The 13,093-nt window shown below is 40.9% G+C and overlaps 1 protein-coding gene across 1 annotated transcript; it reads right to left on the bottom strand.

Moving 5' to 3' along the window:
* Nucleotides 1-3,545: 3,545 nt before the first annotated feature.
* Nucleotides 3,546-9,670, bottom strand: LOC311021701 (dual specificity protein phosphatase 19-like). The gene is made up of 5 exons (XM_084022437.1): nt 9,447-9,670; nt 8,496-8,774; nt 7,307-7,353; nt 6,523-6,675; nt 3,546-4,427 (listed from the first exon to the last, which is right to left on the bottom strand). The coding sequence occupies exons 2-5, from the start codon at nt 8,716-8,718 to the stop codon at nt 4,221-4,223; spliced, it is 630 nt and encodes a 209-aa protein (XP_083878563.1). The 5' UTR covers nt 8,719-8,774; nt 9,447-9,670; the 3' UTR covers nt 3,546-4,220.
* Nucleotides 9,671-13,093: the final 3,423 nt, after the last annotated feature.

The following is a 13,093-nucleotide window of genomic DNA, read 5'->3' on the forward strand; positions in this document are numbered from 1 at the left end:
TCTCTCTGAGTGTCTGTTGTCTCTCTTGTTCACTGCCTCCAGGCACGGCAGTCTCTTTTAAGCAGAAGGTTGCAGCCCGGAAAAGAGGGTCATTGTGCGTGTGTGTGTGTGTGTGTGTGTGTGTGTGTGTGTGTGTGTGTGTGTGTGTGTGTGTGTGTGTGTGTGAGTACTGTAGCAGCAACATTTTTACAATAGTTGCACTGAGGCACATGTGCAGTTTACAGACATGAGAGCAGATTAAGCCTTGAAATTCATGGCAATTTTTGAAAGAAGGGGTTCTCGCAACCACTAATTTTGCTGACTGAACTGGCAACTATCTTTTTACAATTGTATAAGCTGTAGCTAGCTAATTAAGCTAGTGTTAGCTCCATAAATTAGTTGAAAACACTGTCTTTGGATGACTTTTAAATGTTTCCAGCTGGTAGCATTAGCATAACAAACATTAAGTTACCAGATTCTGTTAGCTAACTTGGTTGGCAAGGTCCATCTGAATTCACATTTACTGTGATATTAATTGGGATGCTTATTTTGAATAAAAAGGAAAAGTGAACAGCAGATTCTGATACCTGCTAATAAGTGCCTGCTTGAGGCTCCTACAGGCACTGTGATGGCACCCTGTAACTTAAAGCAAGAACGCCCATAATTATGCATAACCTTAAGCCTTAATAGAATTAATCTTGTGCGTAATTTAAAAAAAATCCCCACCGTTCAATTGTCGTACATGGTAAAATTACCGAAACCATGTTTTGCCCCAAGTGGCCATTTGAGGAACTGCACTTGTGACTACCTTTGTACTTCTGGTTTAATGTTTCAGCCCCTTGAATTGTCAACATGTGGTATTTCAAAGGTGCTGTAGCTGCGATGCGTGATTACATTATTGAGGGAACACGAGTCAGGCACGTAGCCTATACAGAGCTGCTAACGTAACTGCTAACGTAACTGCATGAATCCAGTTTATAGGGTCAGCGTCTAGCATTTCTGTGGATATATTAGCAGAATAGGAATATAATAAATAAAAACGACAGAGTTTCAACAGGGCCTTCTCTGGCCCGACGTTGTCAGTACTCTGCCCCTTATTAAAGGTGCAGGCAGCGATAAACGGGCCCTCGCACCAGTTGGTGTGATAAAAAGCCCAGGTCCAGTTTTATGAAAAAAAGGTATATAGCATGTCCAAATTTTACATAAAAAGTCAGTCAACAAAATTCCTGCAGGTGAGCTGCTGGTATATACAGTTTAACTTCCTGTCCCCCTGCAGGTGAGCTGCTGGTATATACAGTTTAACTTCCTGTCCCCCTGCAGGTGAGCTGCTGGTACATACAGTTTAACTTCCTGTCCCCCTGCAGGTGAGCTGCTGGTATATACAGTTTAACTTCCTGTCCCCCTGCAGGTGAGCTGCTGGTACATACAGTTTAACTTCCTGTCCCCCTGCTAGGGCTGCACGATTCTGGAAAAAATGTGAATCACAATTTTTTTTATAGATTATGATTCTCTTGCACGATTTTTTTTCACAAAATGTTTATTGCACTGATGAACTTTAACAAAACAAATAACATTGCTTTGGCAGAGGCATAATAGTAGTTCTATCATTGGAAGATAAATAATTTTTACAAAAGTAAAAAAATGAACTATAAAATGAACCATCGGGCTCAAATATGGCTCCATGGTCCGACTGGACCATAAATCAGACGTACCGGAAAAATGATCGATTTCCCGCAATTCTGCCTCGACCACTGCCCGTTGCTTATTGTACATGTCGGGGAGCGCAATGTTTGAAAAGTAGTTGCGGGAGGGCATCTAGTACAGTTTGTCGTGAGTGTTTATCATCTTCCGAAATCTCTCATGTTGTACAGTGTTTATCGGGGCCACCTCCACACCACCGAATGCGAACCTTTTTTGGGCACAAGGTCGGTTCGGGTGGATGGGTGACTCTCGCCACTACCGCCTGGGTTTTCGTCGCCATCCATTCAACCTTCCTTACCGGCGCTGACTTTCGTCCGCTTTAACTTTCACTCACTCTTTCCAAACACTCAACTGCAGGCGGCTTCTTCCACTGAATCACGTGTTGTAAACGCTTTTACCATAGGTTAAGGGAGGAGGCAGCGGCAGTGCTGCGTTTGGGGGCGCTTCAAAAAATCCGGGAGGAAATAGGAGCATTTGTGATGCAGCTCGAGATATAAAATGCTTCAGAATCACTGTGTGAATAAATTAGATCACGTGTATGTGTGAATCGAGATCGCAATTTTTTAACGATTTTGTGTGCAGCCCTACCCCCTGCAGGTGAGCTGCTGGTACAGTTTCACTTCATGTCCCCCTGCAGGTGAGCTGCTGGTATATACAGTTTAACTTCCTGTCCCCCTGCAGGTGAGCTGCTGGTATATACTTCACAGTAGGCGTCCATGTGGTGGAGGAGACAGGGCAGCACACTGGAACTGTGTCCGATAAGACGTGTAAAATATTAGTTGCCAACCTTATAAAACCTTTTAAAATGTTACCTTTTAAAAAATGATTCATACTCAAAGTAAGTGAGCAGATACAGCAAATATTTTTACATTTTTTTATTTTTAGAAATGAAACATTCTGGAGTTTGTGGCTGCCCACCACTCAGATGGGTAGGTCAAATGCAAAGGATGAATTTCCACCCACAGAGATCATATGTTATTTAATATAACACAGACGTGACTAAGAGAATGACAACACCAAACCACGAAAAAATCATCAAAAACTATAAAAGGCTATCTCTGAAGAAATTGTGGTATGAAAGCTAAATGCTGAAAAGCTGATAATACACTGAATGGCTTGCTTTACATTTTAATAATACCAATAATGGAGTATGTAAGATGTGGAATAGGTCAGGGTTTGTTGAAAATTACGTTATAAATTGGTGGCTTAAATGTGTAAGAAGAAGGTAAAGTAATAGTTGGAAAAGGGGGAATACGTTTAATTTGGAATGTGGAATATTCTAGTAGTTTTTTGAAAAGCTAACACGACACTGCATTGTTGGCTTTAAAAGTTTGAAAAATCCAATAATGAAAGATGTGAAATATTTGAAGGTTTGAATGTTGAATGTATTACGATCATGAAGTCTTATGCTGAGTTTCCTGTTAAGAAACTGTTACTCTTTGGCAGCTCATCAACTCAATCAACTGTGGTTGTGGGAACTGCTCAGTGAGTCCTCAGTCAGACACATCATGCATTGAGTTTAAACTGAGTTGCACTTGTCAAACCTGAGCTTCCCAGATAAAAACAAAAACAAAACATGCCTCCTATCACTTAAATATTATATTTAAGAATATTGGACCTCCAGATTAACACACTGTATGAAATGTGTGTGTGGAGTGTTCAAGATTAGAGAGATTAGAGAACTGATACTGTTCGCTGCAAGACCCTTTGCTACATCATACACAAGAGCAAACATTTTTACATGAAATCATGTATGAAGAATGCAAATTGAGAAAATGTAATGAGACTTTAAACATCCTCATTCTAACTATTGAGTCTCTCACTTCACCCCTGACTATTCCGTCCAATATACATTGATGTGAAAATGTCAGAAGGGATTTTTCACTAACCTTCAGAGAAGTTTGGAAATTAAAAGATGCAAATGTTAAATAATACACAAAATGTATGAACTTTGTTGAACATTTTAAAGTGTGGAGTTTCTTTGTGAATGTATGAATGATGCAGTTGAAATGCATGAAAATGCATGAATTTGTGTTGAATGTTAAATGTGTCTGAAAGTATGAAAGGTATAAATGACAAAAGTAATCGCACATCTTTCTTACTAATTGAGCTGAGCATTTGGAGGTTGGAAGTGTAGCGGTATAATAACGCTTCCAGCATTCACACCAATAAAACGCAAACAAGAAAATAATTGGAAAAATTAATTTTTGTCTGAAAACATAGATGAAGAAAAACGCATCTAATAGAGGGAAGAGAGAAAGAATTTCCTTTTTTTATTTGGATGAACTGATTTCCAGCATGTGATATCTTTGTCAGGGCCATTTTAAAGACTGAGTGTGCAGCATTTTATATCAACCGATTGATAATTGTAGATTATTAAACCAGAGCAGAACCAGACCCTTTTTTCTCTGTTCAATGACAGATGCTACACTGCAAACATCCCAAAATGACTTATTTCTGTTCTTGGGATGAAGTGAACTATTTCTCATTAAAGTCAAACTGATTTGTTCTTAAACTGTCTGGCATTTTCTCTTCCTCCTTCAGTGTTTGGATCCATTCGTTGTCGGCATTTTGTAGCTCCTCAGTTGTTCCAGGAAGCCAGGGTTGGGGGACGAGGCAGGCCGAGCCGATTTGACCAATGAGAGGGCGGCATCAAAGGACTGGTCCTCACATGACATCAGGTAGCCAATGACAACTGCCGGTGCCCGTGACACACCGGCATTGCAGTGGACCAACACAGCACCTTTCTGATGAAGAAACAGAAGCAAATGATTATTTACAGCTGAATTCATTGATTTCAGCCACTTGAATATATGAAAAACATAGATATTATCTTCTTAACTTGTCACAAACAGTTGCCTATTAACACATCCAGCAGACAGATCAACAGTCATTCTATTGGCCCTATTATTTGTGAATGCAAGTCATTTATTGTCTCTATTTTAGCTCTGTTTTTGGTCTCTACCAACTCCTGAAGTACAGTGCCTCTCTCTTTAGCTGCTAAATGCTCCGCTATGTTAACCAGCTGGTGTATAACTGTGACTGGCTTCTGTTTGGTGCTGAGTACATCCATTGGGTTTATCTGTTTTACATGAATAAAGAGAAAACACAAGTTTCTGAAACTGCATACAGTCTAAAATATCAGCCTCACACGCCATCTCTGTCCAGGTAATGTCATTTCAGGTAGTGCCCTCAAACCCTCATACAGCCTCAGAGGTGACATGAATGAAAATCTGTGGGGGTTCAGTGTTAAGGGCTTTGGAGGGAACAGTAGAACTGGACCATTGAGAGGAAACTTGATCATGAATTGCAGGAGCACTCTCTGAACATTAGAGGGCTCTCCAGACCACCATAACCTCACCCTGCCGAGCTGAGCTTCACACCACAAGCTCCATTTCTGATGTGCTGCTTAGTTAATAGATGGCTTGTTTGTTTGTGCCCATTATCTTCTCCATTACAGCCTTTATTTCCCTTCTCGTAGAAGGTTTACACCACAGCTGTGGCCCAGTTTTCAGACTGAGCTTCACAGCATGGCTGCATTCACCGCAGCCAGAACAAGGCTGGTATCACCTTTCTCATCTGACTACCAAGAGGACGGAAAGCTTTACTCCAAATGTTAGCCTTCCATCAAGACGGACTGGCAACAGATTCAGGCTGCAATTTAATATTGAGTAGTTTCTCCTTTCAGCAAAATTCTTAACATCCTGATAACCAGTATATTATATATTTTATTAACAAAAACTACAAAATGACATCAAAAATCTAGAAAAATACTCCAAAATGTGAGCAAAGACATGACTCGAAACTTTGGGTAAAAACCCCAGGATTTACTTAGGGCACATCTATATTCGGATTCAAGCAATATATTTAAAAAAAAAAACAATTCCTAAATTGTGCCATAATGCTGCAAAAACACATTTAGCGTACTCCACCAGTTCATGTACCTGTACTGCAGTCATGAACTCACGATGCAGTCGTTGTCATGACAGCGCCAATATGTGAAGGTCACTACCAGCCAGATGGCCTGCTGGGTAATGTGACCCTGCATTTCAATGTAAAGCATCACTTTGATTATCAGGGCTGGAATTACTACCTAGAAACACAACAATATCATAATGTACACTCACACACTTCCTGTAATCTTACACCCCTAATGACTACCTAATGACTGTGTGTGTGTGTGTGTGTGTGTGTGTGTGTGTGTGTGTGTGTGTGTGTGTGTGTGTGTGGTGTCATGTTAAGGTGACCTGCAGGTTTCGCTGCTAAAAGCTTGTATGACACTGAGATCTGATCTGTTTGCAGTTTAATAAAACATGAACAAAACTAAACATCTATTATTCAAAACAGGAGAGAGGAGAGGAGAGGCGAGAGATGTCGAAACATGTGTCACATGTCAACCCTCATTTTAAGACCCTTACACCCATCCCCTTCCCCATAAGCCCTTTACTTTGTCTTACGGGATTGTTTCCGTTGTTGGACTTGATCCGGTCATTTGGTTTCACCTGAGCTGCAGCAGCTCTCACCAACCTTTCAAATTCCTGTTTCCTCTCATTTGTGTTGGCAACAATATTAAATGTAATATCAAATATACAGAATGTTCAAAGAGGATTCATGTTCTGCTAATTGTTTTATGTTAACAGCAGAACTAACAACTTATCAACTCATCACTAAAAGTCAGTTTTGATAATTGACTAATGGTTTCAATCTTTCCTGGAAAAGCTCCAAACAATCATTGCTTTGTGTCACCCTTCGGGCTTTAGGTCCATCAGTCAATGAATGAATGAATTCATTATTAATAATTGAGTGGTATAATGAGTAGTAGGAATGAGAGTGATGTGTTACCTCTCTGCGAGCCTGCTGGATGAAGTCACAACAGTCCTGGATGTGAAGCAGCACATCAGCATCGGGGTGATCCAGAATACTGACCGTCTTATAGATGAAAAGGTCAGGGAAAACATTTTCTACTCCAAAGGCCACATTCAGGATGTGAGACACCTGGAGAGGGAGGAGGAGGACGAGGAGGAGGAAGACTTTATCTTGATAATCCCAGGGTGAAGAGGATATTGACCCAGAATTTCTTAAGAGGCTTTTGCTATTGTCACTACTATGTCTGAGACATCTACATTAAGCCGTCAATGTTTTTCCTGTTGAATTTCATGAAACTTCCTGGGTTGTATTAGTGGAGATCTCTGCCCACAGTGTAACACCTGAACCACCTTTAATTTGGCAAACAACAAAACTGCGTCACAGCCAACATCACAGAGTGAGACAAACAGCCGGATGATCACATAATCATTTTTCAATTCTGACATCATCATTCATGACAACAGCTCTGCTGTGTATTCAGCTATAGTGTTTTTTATCTGTGCTGTTTTTTTGTATCTGACTCTGTTTTATCCACCTAATTGTTTGGCTCTTTAAATTTATATTGAAAGCTTTAAATGGTGAGAGAGGCTGCAAATTAACTGTCCTACAGAATATACACAGCATCTGTTGCATTGCTCAACCATCTATTTGTATGGTTCCTGTTAAATGTATAAATAGATTCACCCTGTGTCTGTGGTAGAAGGACGGTTGTATTTCTGGGGGTTTTTTTGGTTGACAAGGAAAAGAATCTCAATCTCACCTTGAGTTTTTTCAGAGTGCCAAAGTCATGTGCAGCATCTTGAGAACCTAAACACACACACACACACACACACACACACACAAAACGTTAGTTATAGTTCAGAGTTTGGCTTTGTTTGGTACAAGACGCTGTCCGGGGTGCTGAACCAAGTTAACCTGAAAAGGAATGCCCCACTATGTGCATGCACAGCGTCTACTGCAGGTCACGGGGTCATGTATGTTCCACCTGGGAACCAGTGAGTCCTGTTGGGTCACCTCTCCTCCTGTCCTCCCCCACGTCCAGGCTCATGTTACCATCTACTCTGAGCAGAGGCAGTTATCAGTGTTGGTGGACTGAAGGTGACTCCCAGGACAGGGCAGCGGGGGGGGGGGGACTGGACCCATCCCTTGACTAGAGAGGCTGTTCGCTGGTTCGTCCTTCTTTTTTTTATTAGAGAGGTTTATGTGTTCATTCATTCAGCCAAGAAATGTGTCCAGCAGATGCAGATACCATAGAGTTAGGTTACATTAAAAAGATTGAGTCTAGATTAAACAGATACTTGATGTCTTTTCTGTTCTGTCCCCCTTAGTATTCATCTTTGCTTTAGAGACAGACACAAGTTTGGGATTTTTTTTCCTGTTGTTGATCTTGATGATTGTTGGGTCAACTGTAGTTATGATTTAGCCCAGAGGTAGCCAACAGTCACCAGTAGAGTTTTTTTTTAATTCTTTACAACGTGAGTTGTACCAACCATTCGTACCACCCAGATGTTTCCTCATGAACCTACATAGACCGACGGGTCTGCTCTCTCTCCCTACGTTCTCCCGCCTCCCCTTCATCCAGAGCAAGTACTCTACCTCTACCAACAGTTTTACTTCCACAGGTATTACGTATCATAGCAACTAGAGACGCAACCAAACCACCTGCTGTCTTCAACTGTGAAAAAAAGGGATGGTGACCCCCGATTTCAACATCAGGACTAACTGGACTCAATGAAATTCAGTCTGGACAACTTTAGCAGGAAATGGAGCTGGGGTATCACAGATATATAGTGCTGTGTGCAAAACTTCCTCACCATCCTCCTCCTTATTCATCTTGCCCTTCTCATCTGTTTGTGTTGCCTAGTGACAGAACTCTAATGGTGGTCAACAGATGTGGACAGTGGTTTACTGTGTTGTTCAGTCCGTCATTATGTGTCATGTTCACTGACCCAGCAGCAGGTAGGGCTTGATGATGCCGACCTGCAGGTCCCAGGATGTGTCGGGGATATATCCCAGCATCTTCTCTGGAGGTGTGGGGTCTTCAACCACGGTGATCGTAGAACCCTTCCAGGTCTCGATGATGCGGCGGCCGCTCAGTGATGTCACGCGGGTGCACTGCTTCCTCAGCCGTGCCCGAGAGAAACTCTGAATTTCCTCAGTCAGGGACTGCATGACTAGACCAGACTGGAAATAACTAGACCGAACTGAACTGGACTTCTGGAGTTAATCTGAAAGATAAACGAAAAGTAGTTGGATGATATTAACAGTGGAGCGCCCATGTCTGATATCTAAGGAACGATGCAGGATGAGGCAAATAGGAAATAACAGATGAAGGTGAACTACATCTCATAAAGCAGGTACACAGTCGGTGTACGCATGGCTGATGATGTTTTGTAGGTTAAATGTTTTCTATGTTCACCATCTTAGTTTAACATGTTAACAAACAAAAGTACAGCGGAGGATGATGGGAATGTAGTTTTACAGATAATGACTCACAAACTTAAGTATTGGATTACCATCACCAGGTTTCACTCATGTAGTTAAACATCACAACATCACACTGTGGTTTTTAATGAAATATCTCAATAACTATTTGATGGTTTACCATGAAATTTGGTTCAAAAATTCATGTTCTGAATTGTAAAATGGGGTGATCATCCTGACTATTCATCTAGCACCATCATCAAGTTTAATTTGTACAATACTTTAGTTTGTGACCAAACCACCTGCACATCTTAAATCCAGCTTTGTTGCAGCCGCAGCTGTATTTGGGGTTTTGTGCTAATTAGCTGATGTGAAGATGCTAACATGCTAAGATGGTTGACATGGTAACACAGCAAAAACGATAAGATAAGCAGAGACATATGTCTATAAATGTATTTACTGTATGTGATAAAAACCTGTTTCTTCGGATGCCCAGCGTTGGTGCGGTTCGGGTTCAGAATGGCAGTGGTGATGTAGTCCAGTTTAAACAGCAGAAACCAGATCAGTCTGGTGATCCGGTTCAGTTTCCAGAAAAGAAAGACACTGCTTCCCTCATTGTTTTCTGTTTCAGAGAAGAAAGTCCAATCTGGTCCAGGTTCCTATTGCTGACTAAACCTGGTCCACCTTAAACCAGGTGCAGAACAAATCCAGTCTTGCAAGCTGTAGACCTATAGTCTGTCTGTCCCACCTGAGTCAAACAGTGAGGTATATAGACTCTGCTGGAGGTGAGACTGAACTGCTGCTGTGTAACATGAAGCCTGATGCCTGTCTATCTGTCACTAGTGCTCTACAACAGTCACACATCGACCGAGTACGTAGCTAATAACACAGACCCACAACGAAGTCAATTTATTTCCACTGACTGCATATCGATAAATAAACTGCATGGCATGTGTTTGTCTCTGATCTCAGCTCATAAAGCAAAATGTTGTTTCTGTGTGGTCCACAAGAGGGAGCCACATGCCTGCTTTCATGAGCTGCTAAAGACTGCAGGTCAGTAGAAACAAGCGTGATGAAGATGTTAAATAGATTTCCCTAAAGTGTTGTTTTGATTAAGACATTTACTAACTTGTTTAATGAAAACAATTAAATTAATAAACCAATTGCACATTAATTTTTGTCTGTATTTGGTTGTACTTCAAATCAAAACAGTCCTCCTGTAATCCTATCATTTCTCATTTCAAAACATCGATTGAAGACCAGTATGAGCAAAACACTATATAACATTATATCTTTCCAAAATGAGCATTGATGTTGCTTTCACACCTAACCTGTTTGGTTTGGTTCAGTCAAACAGCTTGGTTTGTTTTTCTGCTGGTGTGACAGCCCCAAGATTTTAGCATGATTCCAAAAGCTGAACTACTATTAAATACATCTGCTGATCATGAGCTGTTCAGGAAGTGATCTGCACAAGTATGCATCCACTGTAATCGTGGCTAGTGACACTGTAACTAAAAAGCATGATACTGGAGTATGTGTGTGTTATACTTTATATCTACAACACCAAAAGCGTTTTTGGGATCTCAGAAAGCTGTTTGTTTTTCTAACCCTCTGTCCAGCTACGTCCAATCAGCGATGGCGAGACGCACTTCAAGCTCTGCCCACGTGCTTGTAGCGTGCAGCATCTACAATCCAGAAATCCACAAACAACATTAGGTCTCTACTCTTTTTTTTAACTGAACAAGCCCATATGAACTCAATTTACAGACAGTGTAACCATACTCACTCAGAAACTCTATACAGAACAGTGTTTCCTCCCCTCATTCTCTTCTCATCTCAGCTAATAACAAGCAGTGGATCTCTGGTTTCCCCATTGAGGCAATTAAGGGTAATTACCACCTCTAAACTAGGCTCACTTTCCCATTTTACATGGTTACAAAGCAATACAATACTTCGGGCTTTTAACAGAATAAATAAACTGCAACATTACCAAACCGCATTTTTCTTATCAGCTGTCATTTAGCTTTTATCATCTTCTCTGGGTCATCCATAAAGATGATAGGTTCCAGTACTCCTCACTGATTAGCTAACGAGGACAACTGACACCTGGCTAACCAATATACAAAATAGAAATATAGCCATAAGTTGAAAGACTACTCGGATAGATATTTAAATTGCTTCATAAAACCAATTAGTGAGCCGGGATGATTCCATTCTGGCCACATTGGTGCTGATTGTCTGACGTTACATGTGATTGGATTGGATTTGGTATACATATCAGCCTATTAATAATAATGTTAATACAAAATGTGAAATAACGTTGTTTAGATTAAGTTGCATTATCCAGATTTGCAGGATCAGAGCTGAGCAGATCTAGGGATAGACTCAAATAACATACAGCAGGCTACTGTTTGAAAAGCAAAATCAAAATGTATATACAAATGTTATAAAAAAAATGGACCTGCAGAAAGCACTTACCTACTACTGTAGAAATCCTCTTGCACAGCATCAATTATTTTGACATAAAAAAATATTAGGAACAAAGTGCATTGGAAGACTAATGTTTATTTGCACACTTAATAACGACAAGATTTTTCACTGCTCCGGTTTATCACTTGCTAATTTTTTTAAGTTAATGTCATAACAGTAATAGATATTTAATTGCTGAATCAAATCCTTCTTTGGGCACCAGATGACGGTCTAACCCTGGATCACTAACACTGTTTAACAGTAAATTACCGCAATTTCAAAATATTACCTACTACATCCACATATTACCCATGATGCCATGCAAATTACAGTGACTAACTGTAGAGATGTTTTTTGGTTTATTGGGCATTTTGTGGAATTTAACTGTAAAACTTATAGTAAAGGCTCAACACTTACACACACACCATCAAAACTCTTATTTACAGTCCTGTGTGTGTATGTGTGCGTGTGTGTGCGTGTGCGTGCATGCGTGCATGCGTGTGTGTGTGTGTGTGTGTGTGTGTGTGTGTGTGTGTGAACAGCTGCAGTGTTATTTATGTTGGAAAAGATTCTGGTAGTTTCCAAGGATATTTCCACATACGGAGGGCGAGAGAGAAACAGTTTTTCTGGCTGAAATCGGACCTTTTCATTCCCCACAACACACATACATCACACACACGCACAGCGAGGGAGAGAGAGGGAGAGAGACAGAGAGAGAGAGAGAGAGAGAGGGACAAAGAGAGAGAGAGAGAGAGAGAGAGAGAGAGAGGTCTGGTTACTAAAGGAAAGGAAACAAGGGGAAAAGAGAAGAGGAAAGGAGATAAGTGAAGGTTTTTGTTTGCATTGGAATGTGTGTGTGTGTGTGTGTGTGTGTGTGTGTGTGTGTGTGTGTGTGTGTGTGTGTGTGTGTGTGTGCACCCGTGCGATCTTGTGTTCCACTGATAAGATTTTCCTTCCAAATGTGAGCAGCTTTTACGTCACAAACACACTTTGCAGAGATTAAATCATGAGAACCGAGAGAACAAAAAATGAAAGAAGGGAAGAGAGAGAGAGGGAGAGTGAGAGAGAAGGAAAGAAGGAAGTAAGGATGGATGGAAAAGTGCTGACTCAGTTCTCTGCATGTTGATCCATGAGTCAGAAAACCCAGAGAGACCTCGTGTGTGCGTGTGTATGTGTGTTGGCTGTAACTCAACCCTAACATGGGAAGCTCCTCCAACATCTGACAACCATTACTGCTATCACACACACACACACACACACACACACACACACACAGCAGTTGCAGTTTGCGGCGTAATATTCAGCTTTAATGGACCAATAAAAGAGCTGTTAATGCAACAAGCCTGCCGGGGTCAAAGGTCAACACCAGCTGGTGAGCGGGTCAGGCAGATTCAGATTCAGATCGACTTTATTATCCCATATGGGGAAAATAAGTTTGGTCCATTTCTCCAGGCATGAGGACAACAGTAAAAACAATAGAGTGACACACACAACGAGACCACAGTGAAACCATAACAAAGCACATTTCATCACATTGTGATTAAGACTGAATAAACAATAAAGTTAAATCAAATAAAAAAACATTCCAACCGCTTTCAGATCAAATATGATATCAAAGTGCAAAAGTGCAAGTGACCAGCTTAGAGACCAGTTG

This window comes from Eutrigla gurnardus (assembly GCF_963514095.1).
Source record: "Eutrigla gurnardus genome assembly, chromosome: 12".
Classification (NCBI taxonomy): Eukaryota; Metazoa; Chordata; class Actinopteri; order Perciformes; family Triglidae; genus Eutrigla; species Eutrigla gurnardus.